Source organism: Phaethon aethereus (genome assembly GCF_964289735.1).
Source record: "Phaethon aethereus genome assembly, chromosome: 15".
Classification (NCBI taxonomy): Eukaryota; Metazoa; Chordata; class Aves; order Phaethontiformes; family Phaethontidae; genus Phaethon; species Phaethon aethereus.
In genome coordinates, this window is record NC_138591.1 from 2,205,624 (window position 1) to 2,225,208 (window position 19,585).

Below are 19,585 nucleotides of genomic sequence, written 5' to 3' on the forward strand. Positions count from 1 at the left end.
AGTAACCTGGCTTTATGGACTCTGTAAACTACTGTACGGGGTTTGCAAAACTTGCCTGGCTTCACAGACTTCTTTTGGGCTTTTGACTTCTGGTTTCTCATCCTTTCTGCAGCTCCGCACGAGTCGAGTCTGAACAGCAGTCGAACGACGGCCACGTCTCCCGGCTGCGGCAGCGCGGGGCGGGCGGCAGGACAGCCGGCCTTCCCGGCGTGGCAGCTGGCACTAAACAGACAGCTCAGAGCTCCCAAGCAAACGTTCGGCCACTCCAAAGGAGATTTACTTCCACAGTTAAGCAGGTATTGACATGCCTGATCATCCAGGTTTGAAAATGTCTGTTGCTGTGCGTGGGCTACTTGCCTTCCTATTAATTTCAACATGAGCCATCCCCGTCTTTCAGAAGGTCTTTTTTCTCCTTTCCGCACCTTTTGTTAGCATCTCTTCTAAGCAGGATCTGAAATCGCCTCAGGGAGGCCTGTGTGCACCGGGGGTCCCCGGGGAAGGCCCCAGCAGCAGGAGAGGACGAGGCAGCGCTGCAGCGGGCACGGGACGCACGCGCCAGGACGGCCGGGAAGCGGCAACGGACCCACCTCCGCCCGGTGCTGCGCGGCGGGGAGGTGACAGCCCACCTCCGGCACGCACCCACCCGAGCGGCAGGCGAGCACCCTCCTCCCGCCGGGGCATGAGACCTGCCGCGCTAATTGCTGCTAATCAGCTGGCGTGGACCGAGGCCTTGGCAGGCGCCGCAGCAGCCCCCCGTGCCCCGGAGAGCGGAACCACGTGGGGGAACCTGCCAGTGAATTCAACGCGAATAAAGAAGCGAAGAGGCCGCGTTATTTCCTCTCCCTCCTCCTCCCCAGGCTGTCCCGTACGTCCCTGCCACTCCGCGCCCGGCCCGGCTGTGCGGAGAGACGGCGCTGGGGTGTGGCGGCGTCTCTCGGCACCGGCACAGCCCGCGCTCGCCTGCGATGCATCAGTATTTACGCTCTGTCCTCCTTTGTTTTTAAACCTGAGATCGCTTTGTATTTGAAAGCCTTTGGGATATTCCTGCCCTGGAAACAAACAGCTTTTCTCTGATCTCAGAAACAACCTTCTCTTGGGCGAGCTGGATTTCTCCTCCGCTGCCGCAGCCCTCCCAAAATACAGTCAGGTTTAAACCAACAGCTCCCGTTCACCCTTCTGCACCTTTACGTAACGCTGGGCACCGTCGCTGGCTTGAGTTGTAACCTGCGCTGTCGTCTTGCTGAGGGATAAGCATACCTAATGCAGATTAAATGAAATTCCAGCACACAAAAACTAGCGGGGTAAATATAAAACCATAGCCAAAGAGCGATGGTTATGTCATCGCTGAGGAATCCGAAAGGCGCCTAAATGAAAATACCACAAAGAAAGCAAACAGAGAAGTTTGGGGCAGGGGGAGAGGAGCGAGGGAAGAGGATACGCCGGGAGGGGATACAGGAACAAAGAGAAAAGTCCGTGATAATCTGAGATGGGCTTGCCTCACGCCACTGCTGTAAGCCCCGGTTTTGAAAAACCCAGTCCAAGTTCTCGTGCTCACGCGAGTAAGACTTTGCAGAAGAGGCTAGAAGATATACAAGAATTAATTTTACAAGTTCTCCCCCCCTTCTCTTTTATAATTTACGGCTGTCACCTGTTTGCTGATACCACATGGGGAAAATATTTTGAGGGACCCTAGGCCCTGCACGTAGGCCGGCGGGCGGTGGAAGCAACTGCCGGTGTCCCCAGCAGGGATGCGGGTTCCAGCCGGCCGGCGGAGCGGGCCGCTGGGGCCGCTGCCAGCCCTGGCAAGTCCCGGGCACCCTCCGAGGCAGGTTCTGCCCCGCCGTGCCACCGCTTCGCGAGGCGGCTGCAGTCCAGGAGCTTTCGCAATGTCTTTAGCTCTTGTTATTGCTGAGAAACAGTTAAAAAGCTTCACATAAAATCTCCAAGAGTTTCATTACACTAGTAGCGGCCATCCTTTAGGAATAGAAGTTGTTTTTTTTTTAACATATTTAACTTAGCTGGGGCTTCAAATATTCCCCCACCCATCCCAACACATAGCAAATTAATATAAATTGTTTTCCCTGGTCCAGGGACACCCAAGTCTCATGACACCCAAAGGCACGTACCTGGAAGGCAGCGAACCACATAAGCCAGTCCAGGCGGTAGTGGTAGGGAGTGATAAAGCACGGCCTCCTCTTCAAGTCCCCAGGCTTGCATTTGAAGTCATACTCCTCCCAGACAGCAGCGGGGTCATTGGGATCCAGGCTGGACGTCCCCTGAAGGATGACTTCTGTTCTCTCCTTGGTAATGCTGTGGGACACAACATGGTATTGTTTCTTGTCTCAAGTCATGTAAAATGCCAGTCAGCACGGCATTTTACAACCGCCATCAACTCAATGAGAGTCAACATGGCAACATGAGTCAATGGCCTCATGGTACAGTTGGATCCTGATGGGTCAAGCTACAGAGAACCTGCCTATCTGGCAGACTTTTCTCTCTCCAGCAGCGAAGTACATGGAAAACTTCATCTTCCATGCCCTTCCACGCTCCCCTCTATCACACTGCAGTTGTGCCAGTCCAAGGAGGCACTATGGCCGCAAAAGGTGATTCCTATTGAAATTGATGGGTCTGTCTTTCTAGATCAGAGCCTAACACTTCTCCAAGACATTGAGAGAATATGACGAGTGTCTCCCAAGACCCACATGAGCATCTCCAACCTGCACCAACTTTTCTTTGTCCTATGTTCCTGAAGAAAACTTTTGCTTCTGTTACTCCGATGACTCCCATGATACAAGAGCTCTCCAACCACAAGCTCAAGATCATATGAGAAAATGGAGACGAAAGATGGTCACAAAACATAGCTCCATCTCCAGGTTCTTAGCATGCACTGTGTGCAAAAGTACAGGCTTACAGCTGGCATGTGTGGCTGCGCTAGCGGCGCGGCCACCGACGATATCTGCAGGGGAAGTTTCACAGGCGGTTGCGCACAGAAATCCAGCCTCTGCGGTTTGAAGATCTGGCCCTGACACCTCCAGCTGCGGGATCAGCAGAGCAGCTGCCAGCTGGGACCACTCCAGCATCCCCTTTGCAAGCCTGGCTCTCCCCGCAGAGCCGCTGGCCACGGGGTGCTGAGCTCCAGCTCGAGCCTTGGCCATGGCGAAGAGCAGGACGTGCTCGCAATAAGCCCAGGGTAACTGGCTACCGCTGCTTCAGCCCTGGGGAGGTGGTTGGCCCCATACGCAGCACCCCCAGGAGCTGACTCTAGAGGCAGCTGTTAATGGTGCCTCAATGTGCCCAAACATTTCACCATCCCTGCTGGAAGACAGGTCTCATGGAGCTATTACTCAGCAAGAGGAGGAGGAGGAGGAGGAGGTAACGTGTGAGCCAATGCAAACCAAGCCAAGAAAAGCAGCAAATGGAAACACAAAAGCCCTCCATACCCAGTTGATGTACAGCAACTTGGTTAAAAAGCACCCCAGCCTTACGGCAGATCATGGCAGCCTTTCTGTGTGGCTGGACTCTGCACAGCAAGGTGGTAGAGCTGTGGGGACGGCAAACTCTCCAGGCCACGGAAAGCCCATGTGAAAAGACCATCATCAAGTTCTCAATGACCTGTCAGTGACGCTCGCCTACACTGGAGAGCTGTTTTCCATAACGAACACATAACTGCATAACTCTGCCTATCAGAGTTGTCCAGCTCCCAACACCCTTTTAATTTTTTACTACTTTGGTCCTTCCTCCTCCAACCCAAGAAACCGAAAGTTTGGAAACACACAGCCTCCACCTTCTCCCCTGATGGCTTCCAGTGATAGATACTTACAACCCAAGGAATGCTGTACGTCTCAGCTTATAATTGTTACCTACATTTAATAGACTTCTGGATTCTCCAGCCAAGTTCCATATTATACGCTGGGCTGAGTTATGAGCCGTGGCCAGCTGCCCAATGGTTAGAAACACACTGTAAATCAGGGACACCAAATTACTAATAAAAGTATGTTCCTACTGTGTGATTCAAAATATGTCAAGTTTCACATAATCGTATATTCATTATAAGCTGCAATCCTCTTTTTATTGGTTTACATAGGCTGGAATTACAAACATATTACAGCAGCATTTCATCACATGCTCTTTAGGTTCTGGTAACTGTTGAAACAGAAACCATACACTGAAGAAGAAAAAGAACAACAACCCAAAGAAAACAATCTCCCGTAGCTTCACCACTCCAGCCTTCAAAGAGGTTCAGGGGTTATTTCTCCCTCTCTCAAAAAAAGGAGAAACTTCAGCATTTTCCACAACTAGCGTTGACATTTTTAGTCATGTTTTTTTCTAACTTTTTTCTTTCCACAGAAATTTCCGCTATTTAGAAAACTGGGGAAAACATCAAATCAATTTCACACACAGAATCACTAAGGTTGGAAAGGACCTTCAAGATCATCAAGTCCAACCATCAGCCCAACACCCCCATGCCCACTAAACCGTGTCCCAAAGAGCCACATCCACATGTTTTTTGAACACTTCCAGTGATGGTGACTCCACCACCTCCCTGGGCAGCCTGTGCCAATGCTTGACCACTCTCTCGGTGAAGAAATTTTTCCTAATCTCGAGTCTAAACCTCCCCTGGCACAACTTGAGGCCATTTCCTCTCGTCCTATCACTACTTATTTGGGAGAAGAGACCAACCCCCACCTCACCACAACCCCCTTTCAGGTAGTTGTAGAGAGCGATGAGGGCTCCCCTCAGCCTCCTCTTCTCCAGACTGAACACCCCCACTTCCCTCAGCCGCTCCTCATCAGACTTGTGCTCCAGACCCCTCACCATCTTCGTTGCCCTTCTCTGGACACGCTCCAGCACCTCAACGTCCTTCTTGTTGTGAGGGGCCCAACACTGAACACAGGATTCGAGGTGCGGCCTCACCAGTGCCGAGTACAGGGGCACGATCCCTGCCCTGCTCCTGCTGGCCACACTAGTGCTGATACAGGCCAGGATGCTGTTGGCCTTCTTGGCCACCTGGGCACACTGCCGGCTCATGTTCAGCCGGCTGTCGACCAGCACCCCCAAGTCCCTTTCCGCCGGGCAGCTCTCCAGCCACTCCTCTCCAAGCCTGTAGCGTTGCATGGGGTTGTTGTGGCCCAAGTGCAGGACCCGGCACTTGGCCTTGTTAAACCTCATACAGTTGACCTTGGCCCATCGATCCAGCCTGTCCAGATCCCTCTGCAGAGCCCTCTTGCCCTCCAGCAGATCAACACTCCCACCCAGCTTGGTGTCATCTGCAAACTTACTGAGGGAGCACTCGATCCCCTCATCCAGGTCATCGATAAAGATATTGAACCAGACCGGCCCCAGAACCGAGCCCTGGGGAACACCGCTTGTGACCGGCCGCCAGCCGGATTTAATGCTGTTCACCACAACTCTCTGGGCTCAGCCATCCAGCCAGTTCCTCACCAAGCGAAGAGTGAACCTGTCTAAGCCATGAGCCCCCAGTTTCTCCAGGAGAATGCTGTGGCAGACGGTGTCAAAGGCTTTACTAAAGTCCAGGTAGACAACGTCCACAGCCTTTCCCTCATCCACTAGGCGGGACACCTGGTCATGGAAGGAGATCAGGTTGGTCAAGCCGGACCTGCCTTTCATGAACCCATGCTGGCTGGGCCCGATCCCTTGGTTGTCCTTCACATGCCCCGTGAGCACTCTCAAGACAAACCGCTCCATGATCTTCCCTGGTACAGAGGTCAGGCTGACAAGCCTGTAGTTCCCAGGATCCTCCTTCCGGCCTTTCTTGTAGACGGGTGTCACATTGGCAAGCCTCCAGTCTTCTGGGACCTCCCCTGTTAACCAGGACTGCTGATAAATGACGGAGAGTGGCTTGGCAAGCTCCTCCGCCAGCTCCCTCAGTACTCTCGGGTGGATCCCATCAGGCTCCATAGACTTGTGGGTGTCCAGGTGGATGTGCTCCAGGTGTCCTCTGCATCTTCAGCGCTCACAGTGAGACCTGCTCCTCCCCTTCACCGTGGGCTCAGCCAGCCCTCTCAACAGCCAACCCGCTTCGCCTTTTATAAAACCTATTTAATTACTGTTGGCTTCTCCTGTGGGACCTTGCCCAGAACCCACTAACCCCAGAGCTGCCCAGCCCACCCCTCGGCTCAGACCTCTGGGGAACACCCCATGGCCACCGTGGCGGGGTGGTGGCAAAGCCAAAGGTCCATGCAGAGCACACCGGCCCTGTTGCTGCCCCTGGGGCAGGCTGTTCTGATGAAGCCCTGTTTTCCAGCATCTTCTCCGTTGGAAGAGGCTGGGTGGGACAGCACACAAATGGTTACAGTGAGCCCAATCGTGGCTGACCTAAGCCTGGTGACCTGTCCCCAGAAAACCCAGACTCAGATGCCTAAAAAACGAGCCTGGTTGCAAACGCAGCTGGAGATGCTTCCCTTGCCCAGTTCCAGCTTGCAGCCCAAAGCGGGATTCCCTGAGCTGAAGGCAGCAGCCAGACTGCTGCTGGGCCTGTCCTTGCAAACTGTCTTGTTCTTTTTTGAGGCCATTTATACTTTTGTCTCCACAGTTTCCTGTAGCAATGAATCCCCCAAGCCACTCATTGGAAAAAGCACTTCCTTTTGTTGGCCTTCGATCTGCTACCCAATAGCTTATGTGAATATTTACGTGAGGGAGAGCAAATGCGCGCAGCGGAAGGGAAGTTCACCATAAATATAGAGCGGGCTGGTGATGGTGAAAACTATCCACTGGATGAACTCTTTTACGGATATTTTCATCCTGCTATTACATTTGCTACATCAATATAATCAGATAACTAAAAGTGGCTCAAAGAAAATAAATTATAATTCAGTGGGAAAGAAACCTTCTCCTTTTCTCCTTCTCTCTCATAAACAGATATTCCAAGTCTACCGGCTACTGGAAGGATTTCTAGGATTTCTCTTTAGGTGTAAGCACACAGACTGGCTATAGGACTATTCTGGAGAGAGGAGCAGACCTATACGATGTGCCATTAAAATGCACGTACCTCCCGAAAGCTCCGTAGGTGTTCACTATTCTGAGAGGGTTGAACGAGGTGTTCATGACTTGTCTGGAGTTGAGTAGGTTTAGGACAACCGGGATGCTGAGATAAGCAATCAGGAGGCCAAAGGAGATGTTCACCACTTTGCGGACGTAGCAGCCTGTTCGGGACACAAAAGCAGACCGGAGGAAGGTGAATTCCCCGCCGGCGACGGGCTCTGCTCCTCACGCTCCCCTGCCCGACCCCCCCCGCGGTGGCCGGGACCCTGCCCGGGCGCCCACAGCTGCTCTGGGCTCGACGGCTGGGGCTGACGAACGCGCCGCCGTAATCAAGCCGACCTTGCCAAGGGCCACGCGCTATCGCTCCAGAGATCTGCCTTTCTCTAAATAGTCTGAGAAAGGGCTAAAAAGAAAAATGTCTAAAATGTAAGATTAATCGTTGCTCTAACACAGGGGAAAAAACACAGCTGGCACTTGTACCTTGCTCAAAATTGCCCTCCTGGTTTGTAAGCCGCGCGTGGAGTGCCTCCAGCTCCCCGCGGCTCCGCTCCTGCCTGCGGCCGCCTCCTCCCTGCTGCCCCAGGCTCTCGCCACGCCGATTTACTTCTTGCATGTTCCTCCCTCTCCTTCACTCGCTCCACTCAAACCTCCTTCTCCTTTTGCAAAATCTCTACTGCTTATCATTTACGTATGAGACGTGTGTTGCTTCACCGGCGCTTTGGTGTCCGGTTTGCGGGAGCAGCGCAGGGCTGTGCTGGATTTCAGGCTGAGGAGATACCTACTGCAATCGGACAAATAAGCAGACGTGACCTCTGAGGGGTTCCTACCCTTATGGCCATTTTAAATTTGTTTGACTTTAACAGCCAAAGGATCAGATTCAAAGCAATTGCGGGTAGCTTTGCCCTTATCTCTGCAGGAGAGGGATGTTTATTTGAACCTCTCTCAGAAGCTATTAATAATTGTTTAGTCTGAGAACATTTCTGGAGAATCATTTGATTTGGGAAGGAGCTCGCCGGGATGCCTCCCCTCGCCCCTTGTGAGCAATGCGAGTCCGTTGGGCATGTTTTTTGTCTTTTAGATAGGCTAAACTTTCTAGCCTGCAATTAAAGAGCAGGCACAGACACAGAAGCCCTCCACCACACGGGCAGTGCCAGCGGCTCCTCAGGTCACACTTCATGGCCACGCGTGGCTGGCTCATCCTTCAGGAGGTAGGGATCGCCGTCATGCCCTTGGGGTCACGACTACTCAGGCATAGAGGAGAAGGGTTTAATACAGGGAAAGAAAAACCCGACACGGCAAGGACGGAGCAAGATTTGGGGAAGGAGCATGGGACACGAGCCAATGGGATCTGGATCGAGCAGGCAGGAGCTGAGCACTAGCAATGGGAATTCGAAGACTCCGTCGGAACTACACACGCACACTTCAAGGATGTGGCCGGAGCCTTGTAAAATCAGGTCACGAGCTGGGCACGGCTGGGTACCCTCCTGTCTTCTGCTCTGGAGACCCAGCGGTGAGGGCTCCTCCAAGCCTCTTGCCACACAGCCCGTCAGTGCCAGCGCAACGGCCTCTGCTTTGTTAGCAGAAAAAATACGCAGAAATCCAACAGATATTACAGATACTCTACCCTTTCCTCGCGGATTACCCCTTTTCAAAAGCCCAGAACAGGGACGCATCTACACTCCAGAGCGGCGATGAGTATGGATGGCTCTCCCTGCTTGGGCACCCTGGCTCAGGAAGGTTTTCTGGAGAACATGACAGAAAAGGAGCAAGTTCCTCAAAAAAAGGATCTACCTCCCCCTCACGGTGACTCACCGAGTGACATAGCAAAGAGGTGCCCTTTGGCTTCTCCTCCAGAAAGGAAGGTGCAACTTGAGTGTTGTTTGGGGCTGGATGCAAAAATACAGTTGGTAGGAAAGCTCGAGGCTCTCACAGCCTCTAAAGCAAAACTACCGGAGGGGAAAAGCTGTTAAAAGATTTCTTCCAGCAAAATATGTAAGGTAGGAGACACAGAAAGTTTAATGAAACTGCATTAGCCTTGCTGGAACTAACGCTTCTGGTTAATAAGCTGTGTTTCTTTGGTAGATGAGAAAGGACTAGAAACAGATGCTGTATCTTCTTGACATTTTTCACTCTTCTGACAGATGTTTAGTATATTTAAAAATGAGCATCTGTGATAGTTGTTGATATTACAGGCAATTTGTTGCTTATATGCGGTTTATAAAACACTACAAACACAGCTCTACATCTGTTACGCAGCCCCATGAAAAATACCCCAGTGTTGCTTGTGTGGGTGATCTTCCGGAACAGGGCTACTTGAAAACTCCCGTCAGAAGGAACCATCGGCCACATTGATCCCTTCTGTTCCGTTACAAAACCTCTTGTACTCGCTCTTCCATATTCACAGTATGAACATGAGTTCACCTCCTCCCCGCTCCGGGGAACCCCCTCCCCGCCGTGGCAGTGCCCACGCTGCCAGCAGTGGCCACGAGCATCTGCTCCTCTTGCCTTCTCCAAAAAGGAGAAGGGGGACTGCACGGGGAACAGCCACCTTCCCAGCAGCCGGGTCTCTTCCCCAGTTAGCGGAAGGGTTGTTGGACCCACAGCAGATCAACAATAAATGTTGTTCTTTCTGGAAGACCAACCTCATCCCCAGTTATTAAAGGAGGGAAGCAGGGTCCTCGTGCAGCTCTAGTGCCCGTGGGTGCGAAGGGCAGGAGGGCAGATGGGTCACAGGGCCACCGTGCCATGGGGGAGAGAGGACAGCAAACACGAGAGCTGCTTCTGCACCCAACTTCAAACAAAATCCTCACCCCAAACCACACTGGGTGTTTCAACCTTGACGTTAAGTAGTCAAAGAAAAAAAAAAAAGGTACAAAAAAAATCAGAAGATAAATTGTGCAATTCCATGTCACTTATTTCGGGTCGGAGTCCGACGCTGACTGGGGCGAGAGCAAGGAGGACTGACTCTCGGAGCAGAGGTGTCGGAGCTGCAGGCGGCTGGACCTGCTGCGGACGCCGGCGCTGCCCGGAGGACATGCTCTTTAGCAGCGATGCCCCCGCAGACCCTTATGAACCAGCCACCGCCGTCAGGCTCGCCGTCCGCAGCGCGAGGTCCAGGCACCCTCCGACCCGCCGAGGAGACCACGCAGGGGCAGCGTTGCCTCCCTGCCCGCCTGGGTTTGCTCCAGAAGGAGAGGACAGCTTTCGAGATAAGCACACCGAGCACATCTCTGTGCCACTTCTCCTCCCTCCGGGAATAACTCACCGTATCGCAGGGGAAGCTGCTCCCCGGCTGCCTCCTGGAGCCGCGTCTGCGCCGCCCGCTCCTTCACCCCTCCTGGCTTGGAGCTGAAGAGGAACCCCAGGCTGGCGTCGTCGAAGCAGGCGATGCTGGGCACGATGGTTAGCCAGTTGAGGAAACTCAGGTTTCCGCTTATGATCAGAAGCACCTGAACGGGAAAGAAGGCAGCAGAGGATGTTGCGTCCGCTTAAATGACGACAGGAAAGTCTGGTGAAAAAATGCCGGATGGATTTTAGTGCCCTCGCACGCACGTCGCTGCTCCTCCATGACTGCAACACTGACGGCAAACCTCTCCCTCTCTGCCCAGGCTACCGCCCAAAGGTACCCCGCTGGCTCGCGGGGCGAGCTCTGCCCTCGCTTCCCGCGGGAGAAGGATCGGCCGGCGTACAGTGTGACCTGCTTTCCACAGCGCTCCCGGGGACTGCGCAGCGGTCCGGCCATGGCGCAATCGTCTGCTTCCTGCTTATGCCGATGTATCTGTGACAGCAACGCTCCCAAACCCCTTCAGGAGGAAATATTGCAACTTCTAATTAAAGAGCAGCATTAAACATAGAAGAGTACATTTTTTTAAGAGGCTTTTTTTTTTCATTTTCAGCTTTTGCTGGCCATTTAGGAGAATGTCTGGCATGTGTAAAGCAGAGAACGTGGAAAAACCTTTGCAGGCATCTCCATAAATACTTGTACACACTGGGAAGGGTTTTTTGTAGGCACGTGTTATTTTTTGTCTTACGTTTACAATGACTTGAAAAATACGAGGAACCTTCTTGCCATTCTCCAGCAAGTCCTAAGGAGCATCGCGCGGTCGTGTTTGGGCGCAGCCCGTCTAGCCTTGGTCATGAAACACATCCTCACAGCACATGGCTCCATTTTGCAGCTGCAAGGCGTCACTTCCTCGCCATGTTCACACGTCAGCCACGGGGAAGGTGCACATAAACCCCTGCTCGAGGTACGTGCCAACCCCCCCGCCAGAGCCTTTCCTCAGAGCCTCAGGAACGCACAGAGCAACGCCTGCTTCCTCACAAGCGCCTTTTGTAATTTCTCTTTTTCTAGCATACATTTATTCAAGCCCAGTCTATACTCGCTCGCATTCTAAGCCAGTATTTTACCTGTTTGGAGACCCCCTGTTTCGCCTGTACAGTTCCATCCCTTCGCCTCCTTCACATTGCCGAGCAAGCCAAACCGCTGGTCCCCTCTCCCAGAGGACTCCCCTGGCTCTTCTCCCAGCAGCCATGCCCTCAGCCCGAGCCAGCCTCTGTCAGTCCTTCTGGGTGCTGACCAGGGCCCTACGGAGGGTATCAGGCGGGTCTCCCCAGGAACTTGTGATATGTTACAGGGTTTCGCCTGCACTGACACCGCCAAGGATGCTGAGAACTTACGGACTCAAAAATCTGTTGCTTTGCTTTCATACACAATGTGGTTTTTAACCAAAAGCCTCCGAAGCATTTAATTGCTCCGTGTTTCGTCCGAGCAGGGATCGCTGCCAGCTCAACCTTGCCGACACCAGGACTTGCACCCGGTGCAGAGCGGGCGTGAACTTGCTCCGGTGCCAGCAAAACGGCGTGTCCAACGAAGCCAACCCGGGGCGGTGGCCATGGAGACGCATCCGGGTTTCCCTGGGGTTGCCCAGCCATCGCAGCCGCCCCAAGGAACGTGCTAGGAGCGATTTAGCATGCTGGCATAAAACAATATATAGGACTCCATGTACACAAAGACAAGAAGAGAAAAGCAGCCGATGCCTGCTTGGGACTATCTGAGTTGTGAGGCCGATGTGGACTCTCGCCCCGTTAGTCAGATTACTTAGGATTTAGCCCTAATTTACTACCTGTTCCTCAGACGTGTTAAAACAAAAGAGGAGGAAAAAAAGGAAAGAAAAGTAGTCTCACCATCTTATCCATACAAAATGAAGGTTATAAAGCTGACTTACTGTATTACACGTCGAAAAATAATACCCTGATGTAACAAAGTCATTTATTTTTCAGCCTTCAGACCAGCCAATAAGAACTTGCCCCACCTTCCAGCTGGGTTGAAAGCTGTAACCTTGATTGGCACCACTATTATTTTATTTAAAGAACACTCCTCCATTCACACAGCTGAACTCTATCCTCCTGTGAACTGTGTACTGACGATTTTTAGCACATGTGGTCAAGGAAGACGTTCAAGACGGTGCAAGACCAAACGTACAAACCCACACCACCAGCAGCATCCCACCGCAGCAGGAGTGTGGACCACACTGCTGCCAAATTAACCTCAGCCCCCTCACCAGTCTCCTCCTCTCAGTGAACAAGTGATGAAGCTTTCAGCAACCCTGAGAAGATGCAGAAGCTGAAGGACTCGACCACAGACCCAAGAGGCGCAGCTGAAGTTCTCCATTGCTCCTCCAGTCCACGCTGCACCATGAGGACAGCGGGGCTCTGGAGGAAATCCAGCTGCCTTGAAGAGCCAACTCAGGTCAAACGCAAGAAGACCGTCACAAACTTCCCACTCCCACGGCAAAGCACACCTTTGGGTCTCCCTTCTCCAACATACACAAAACCCCCACAGTGAACACCAAAAAGCTACATCCCAAGCAAACAGGAAACCTTAGTGAGCCGTGCAGGTTCTCCTCCTCTGGCCGGGACAATGAAAGCTGAGAGAGACCCCACTGTGTAACATATCACGTAGCCACTATCACGGTAAAACTTACTACAGCACGAGACAGACCGTGTAACAGAGCGGGTCTTTGGCTAAATCCTGGGATGGCTGCAATATATTTTTTACATATTACTTCATGCTGCCCTTGGCTTTGAGTGAAGGGCTCTTGACCTCACTCAGAGGTCTCTGACCTCTGCTGGGGCTTCTTTGAGAGCAAGGTCTCCACGAACAGTGCCAACCATACGGGCGGGGACAAGGAAATGAGCCCACCACCTTCCTCAGTCTGGAGAAGAGGAGGCTGAGGGGAGCCCTCATCGCTCTCTACAGCTACCTGAAAGGGGTTGTGGTGAGGTGGGTGTTGGCCTCTTCTCCCAACTAACTAGCGAAAGGATGAGAGGAAATGGCCTCAAGTTGCACCAGAAGAGGTTTAGATTGGGTATTAGGAAAAATTTCTTTACTGAGAGAGTGGTCAGGCATTGGCACAGGCTGCCCAGGGAGGTGGTGGAGTCACCATCACTGGAGGTGTTCAAAAAACGTGTAGACGTGGCACTTCGGGACATGGTTTAGTGGGCGTGGGGGTGTTGGGTTGATGGTTGGACTTAATGATCTTAAAGGTCTTTTCCAACCTTAGTGATTCTGTGGCTCATAAGCAGCACACTTAATTTGTTTTCAAGGGCTTTTGGGCATTACCTGGGGGTTTGTTATTAGGATTTTGTTATACTTGCGTAGCTCGAGGAGGTTCCAATTGCAACACGGACCCGTTTAACTTGGACTTGCCAAAACAGATGGTAAAAGGACAGTTCCTGTCCTGAAAAAAATGAATCTAAACATACCAGACAAAGTTAGGTCAAAATTAGGATGTATTACAGCTGTGTTACAGGCAGAGACTGGAAGAATTTTGGCACCTAATTCTTCTTTCAGCAATGCTCCCTGGGGATATCACTTTAAAGAAACTCGCTCAGGATCACAGACGAAGTCTTGCAGCAGAACCTGAAACAGGACCCAAATCTCCCAATTACAAACCCAGTATCTTAATTACAAGTCCCTCTCGAAATACCCGGGTGCCCAAGCGCTGGTCCTGAGAGTTTCCCTATGGTCTACCCCGGCGTGCCCCCATCCAGCGTGCCCTCTCCCACAATGCGAACATCAATAACGCACGCACAAGTGCGGTCTGAGGACTTTCAGCCAGTGTTCTGTTAAAAAGACGAATGTTTTCTCATTAAAAAGGACAACAAATAAATGTTAAAAACATGCCATTTCATATTTTATATGATTGGCACCATTTTTTTAAACATGGTGATTTGCAAGTTACAATTTTCAAAACCCCAGCAGGACTCTTCAGTAACAGAGTCACATAAACTTAAAAAAATGAGAGATCTGACCAACTATGGTAAATAACAGAAATTATTTAATTAAAAAAAATTATTTAATTAAAAGTTATTTAATTAAAAAAAAATTACTGACTTATCGTGAGTTGGATAATTATCCAGAATTACGAAGGGAAAAAAGTATTTAAATCTGAATTACATACACATGTCAAGTCCTTGAACGCAACGTTATACTCAAGATTCGGTGCTCCCCTTTTGACCCGAATGTGATTTAGTGCAATGCATATTAATCAGCCTGTGTTCATTAACACGCTTCTCACCCAGCTACTTTGTTAGGAAACTCTGACCCTTTCCTGACGCGATTCGCCTCGCGCAACTGCAGCGGTATTAAGAAAATAGTCCTGCACTTTGCCACTTCTGCCGAGGCTCGTTTTACAGCTTCGTACGGAGCGACTGGGTGGTCCACGGGAGGTTTTTTTTAGTAGTGATTCACCTCTCTTTATTGCTTGGAAGTCAGAAGCAAGATATCTTATTTCCACCAGCCCTTAAAAATCAGGGGATTCAAAAATAATACAAGTTTGGCGTTTTCTGGTCTGTGGGTGGAATCACGAACCTGACACGTTTTTAACTTCAGTTATTCCGACCGAGTCCCGACGCTGACGCCGGCCGCCGCGTTGCTGCCCGGGCACCGGCAGCGGCCTCCAACACGGGTTAACGTTCCACCCTGCCCGCGGGGGGCCGAGCACCGTCGACCCCTCGGCTTCGCAAAAATAAACCTCAAAGGGACTCCCACTTCAAAGTCAATTCACAGGAAAACAGATAACTTTTCAAACACGCCGACCTAGCAAACGGTTTCGTGGCCGTTTTTGCACGAGGAGCCGGTTACTTGATCGACGCGTCCGGCCGGCGTTACGGGTGACGCTTTGTCAGCTGAGCAACCGGCGTCTTCCGCAGCGCCGATCCTGCGAGCGCAGCATCCCCCGGCTTGGTGGGTCCTTTGCGATTCAAACGAGCATTTGCCTTGGCCGGCAGCGCACACGTGCCTAAATCCTTCCTTCTCCGCCCGAAAGCTCCCGAGGCTCCGTGCCCCGCTCTCCCCGGGCCGCCGAGGGCGGAGATCTCCCACCGCCGCGTGCTCACCTCCCGCCCGGGAACCGGCGGCGACGCGCGCCCCACGCCGCCGCCGGCGGTTTGGGGTAAGCCACCAAACCTCCCAAGGTCCCATTTCACCCACGGGGTGCGGGTGCGTGGGTGCCGGACCTCCTCCGCAGCCCCGTTCGGGGGCAAGGACACCGAAGGCCTCCGGGGGCCGGTGCTGCGGGGCCGGCAGCGCGCGGGGAGCGTCGCCGCTCCTTCCCCAGCGCCCGCGCGCAGAAGAAGAGTTTGTCGCACACGCCTCACGGTACTTGCAGCCTTCGCACCGTGCCAGGCTGGGCCCTTCCGCGCTCCTGCCACGATCGCAATCCGACCGTGCCTCCGCGCCGCCGCCCCGGGCCTGCGCCGCGGCGGAGGGGCTGTGCCCTCCCTCCCTCGGTCTGGACCTGTGTTTACTGAGTGTCTTTCTCTTGCCGGACAATATTTAAATGCACAGTTATAACAAACAGATGGTATCAACCCCTGTGGTGATTTTTAAAAATTTTTTATTAAAGCACAGTATTAATCATGGTAATTGGGTAGGAACTTTAAGGTTATAAAACTACAGCATGTCTAATGAGCGAGCTCCTTATAGGAGGAACTGAGGTTTTTAATCTAATAATGTCAGTTTTATGGATTATGACTGGAGTTTTATGAAGTGTGATATGAAATACTGTGGATTCATGGCTCTCACTGGATTAATTTGGAAAAGTAGTTTTCCTGGTTCTAGGCCCAAAAACAATTATTCCTTACATTTCTGTCCCCTGCACCGTTACCAAACCCCTCTGCCAGAAAATGGGCACCTACACCCATAATTTTTTTACAGGTTAGACTTCTTTGTTTGGCTGGTTTTTATTTTTTTAAATCACAGATTGTTACAAACATACAGTAGGTAGGAGAAGCTCATATTCTGTGTAGCAGACTGTATATTTGTCCAGAAGGAACAACAACGGGCTGTAAACTCTTAAACACGGTTGAGGGCTGGCTGGAGCTCGCGGCTCCGTCCGAGCACGGGGACACAGCCGCCGCGCAGCACTGGAGCCTTCTGACATTAAGCCATTGGCACAGAAGAGCCAAAACTGGGGTGCCTGGAAGAACTATAATTCGTTGAAAGAGGAAAAGCAGAGAAGCGAAGGGCTGGAAGAGACCTCGAGAAGCCGTCCAGCCTTTCCTGCAGCATCGTGTGTTTGTCTGAAGTCTTCCCCAGAAGCCTTGTTGAGTGACGGAGCCCCGGCCGTCCCCAGCTACCGGCTCCGCTATCTTTACGTTACTCCTGACACCCAGCCTGACTCCTCCCGACAACATTTAATCCCATGACGCCTTCTCTGCTCACTGGCATCAAAGACCGTTCTCTTCTCTCTGCAACAGCCTTCCGGAAAGGTGAAAACTGCCCTTTGACCACTGCCTCTTCTCTCCCAGTAACGTTCTCGTTTGGATTAAACGATCCCTGTTGGTCCAGCCCCGCCGTCTGAATCCAGTCTCTAGATCCCTGCTTATTCTCACTGTCTTCTGGATTTTCTCCAGCTGGGACATATCCTTCCTGAAGGGAATTGCCCAAAACCGAGCCACAGCTTTTAGCTCTAGCCTTACCAGCGGCAGAGAGCAGGGAGGATTTATAGATATACTCGGAGCACAAAGAATTTTTATATTCCAGCAGGACATTTGCCTTTTCTGCAACAGTGCAGCCCCGCCGACGCGATCGCATTGCCAAGACCGTTCCGAATACTCATCATGTGTGCCAAGACCCTCTACCTGAGCGTGGTCGACTAATATCGGACATCACTAATGAAAATCCTGAATATCCCTAGATAGACCCCTTGATAAATCCTTCCCTCTGGCAGTGAGCCATTGCTAACTGCTGAATAGACTTTCCAACCTGTTTTGTCTGCCGGACAGTATTTCCTACTTCTTACAGACCCCGTTTTCTTGAGTTGTTTATGAGATTTTATGTGAAAGTTTCAAGCGCCTCAGTAAAAGCATATATTGTTTATCCTCTATTCATGCGCCTTGTTTTGTCAATAAAGGAAAGACGACTGCTTTTACACGGTCTGCTCTTGGCAAAACCATGACAGCTGTAGTTATCCCCCTTGTTTTTTGGAGGTATTTAGAAATGGCCTCTTTCATCATTTTTGCCCCAGTATTTTTCCAGTAATGGCTCTGTAATGTCCTGGCTCTTCCTTTTTTCTCTCTTCGGAGTACAGGTACTTTATTAGCTCTTCTCTGTTCTTTCATTACTTCACCTATGTTCTAGGAATTCTCAAAGATAATCACTGATGCTGACAGGATTTCAACAACCAGCTCTTTAACAGCCCTAGGATAAGATTTCCTTAGGCTCAGATGATTTGAAAAGATCTAACTTAGCTGAGTACTCTCCAGCTCTCCCCTGCTTGTGGCTGAGGTCATCCCGCTTCGTTACTGGTAGTAATTATACCAACCGCCACGCGAGATGTGACTTTTTAGTGATGACTGTTACAAAAAAGGCACTAATCATTTCAAGATAAAACACAGACCAAACTCATCAATTAAAAAAACGTAGGGTGTAGAAAAAACAAAAGTAAACCTCCTTCCGTGCACACAAAATAAACATCCGCTTACTCACTCTCTGCTAGCGAAAGCTGGAGAAAAAAGAGCCCAGCTCACCTGTGCGCTGTCGAAAGTGCAGCACCTGGGTCCCCCCCCGGATCTTCTCACTGCAGACCCCCAGAGCCACCCGCGATCAGCTCGGCTGATCGGGACGGCAAAGACCCCCTCCTCCAGACGGACCTGCTGCTGGATCTCCAGAACAGAAGAACGCTCCTCGGTGGACTTGGCACGTCACCACGGAAAGAGGAAATCAGTCTTTTAAGCTGGATTTCATGGATCCTTATGAAGGAGCAGATGTGAGGAGGAGCCCATGTCAGCACCCAAGAACGCGCGTGCCGTGCTCTCGGGGGCTACCAGGGAAAGCGGCGGCATTCGGCACCGGCCGGACCATCTGGACCCCGTCCCCTTCCATCCCGCACCTGACAACAGTGCTACCCCGCAGCCGTGCCGGGCTGACGGCAAGGGTCCCAGCTGAGAGAAACGCCTGCACCACTCATCTCCCCCAGCTTCAGCAGAGGCACCACGGGCGGCTCGGCTCCCCGTGGGAACCAGAGGTAGGAGTCTGGAAATGACCCAACGCGGCCATGCCTTTGAGCAGAGGGGGTCAAACCCCGCTGGTACGGGTGACACCAAGGGAAAGGGGGAATTGCCATCACCCACCTCAGCCTGTTTGCCCAGTCCCCCCGCATCACTTCTCTGCCGACCTGCTCTCCTTCTGGTTTTCCTCTGGGTGCCCAGCAGCCAGGCTGGCTGGAAGGCAGATGGTGGCACGCTGGAACCGAAAGCACGAGCGCTACCGGCTGCGCTGGGGACGCTTCATCGCCCGCAGCCTCTGTGCCATCTGTGCCGGGGATGGATCTTTAAAAAGAAAATACCCGCGTTCTCCGAGCGGGCATACATAGCTTTGGTTTGGGGTTAGCGGTTAACTCTGCTCTTCTGAAACCTCTGGCCACGCCGCCAAAGAACCTCCTACTCTTAGGACAAGCCGAAACTCATAACATCAAAAGTTGGTCCTTCCTGTAAGAGATAGGAAGGACAAGCCTCAAAAGCCAAATTTGATTTTAATGTGCCTCCAGTTACTTGCGTACCATGAAAACACAGCCTCCCACAAAGAAAAACAGGCTATCATTCCCCCATCTGGTTTCAGTTTGAAAAATACTTATATATGTAGTTTTTCCCAAAAGTTATTGTAGGCACGGGCAAAAAATTCCCATTAAATGACAACAGCAAGAATATTTAATTTTCCCCTATTATTAACTTAATCTCTTGTTAACTTCTTCATTCAGTATTTGCACGAGGATTTAATCTCTGCTTTGCAGAGCTATTTAGTGCAGAAAACTACAGAGGAAAATAACTACCTCTGTCCACTTGCTCTGTTTCAGACAGCAGATAAAATACTTTTGTGAATCCCACAGGAATGCAGAAAGTTCTTGGAAGCACCAGGAGGAAAAGGAGCAAAGTCAGTCGTGCCGGTAAGGAGAGAAAGAAGAACGCGGCTTGACTTTGGTTTACTTTTGGACGCGCGGTCAATTAGGTAATCTCAACTTAATTCACATCACAAAAGGCAGCCCGCGAGAGAAAGCAAACTCCCTTTCTCCATCCCTTC

General features: G+C 51.6%; 1 protein-coding gene across 1 annotated transcript in view; it reads right to left on the reverse strand.

The window, feature by feature from the left end:
- The window catches only part of LMF1 (lipase maturation factor 1), a gene marked incomplete at both ends in the record, with an annotated part of 205,120 nt that overhangs the window by 18,500 nt on the left and 167,035 nt on the right, over positions 1-19,585 (reverse strand). Inside the window, 3 exons of the mRNA XM_082006549.1 lie at positions 2,127-2,310; positions 7,010-7,163; positions 10,268-10,451. Coding sequence (XP_081862675.1) covers positions 2,127-2,310; positions 7,010-7,163; positions 10,268-10,451 — 522 coding nt within the window. The remainder of the gene's footprint in view (positions 1-2,126; positions 2,311-7,009; positions 7,164-10,267; positions 10,452-19,585) is intronic.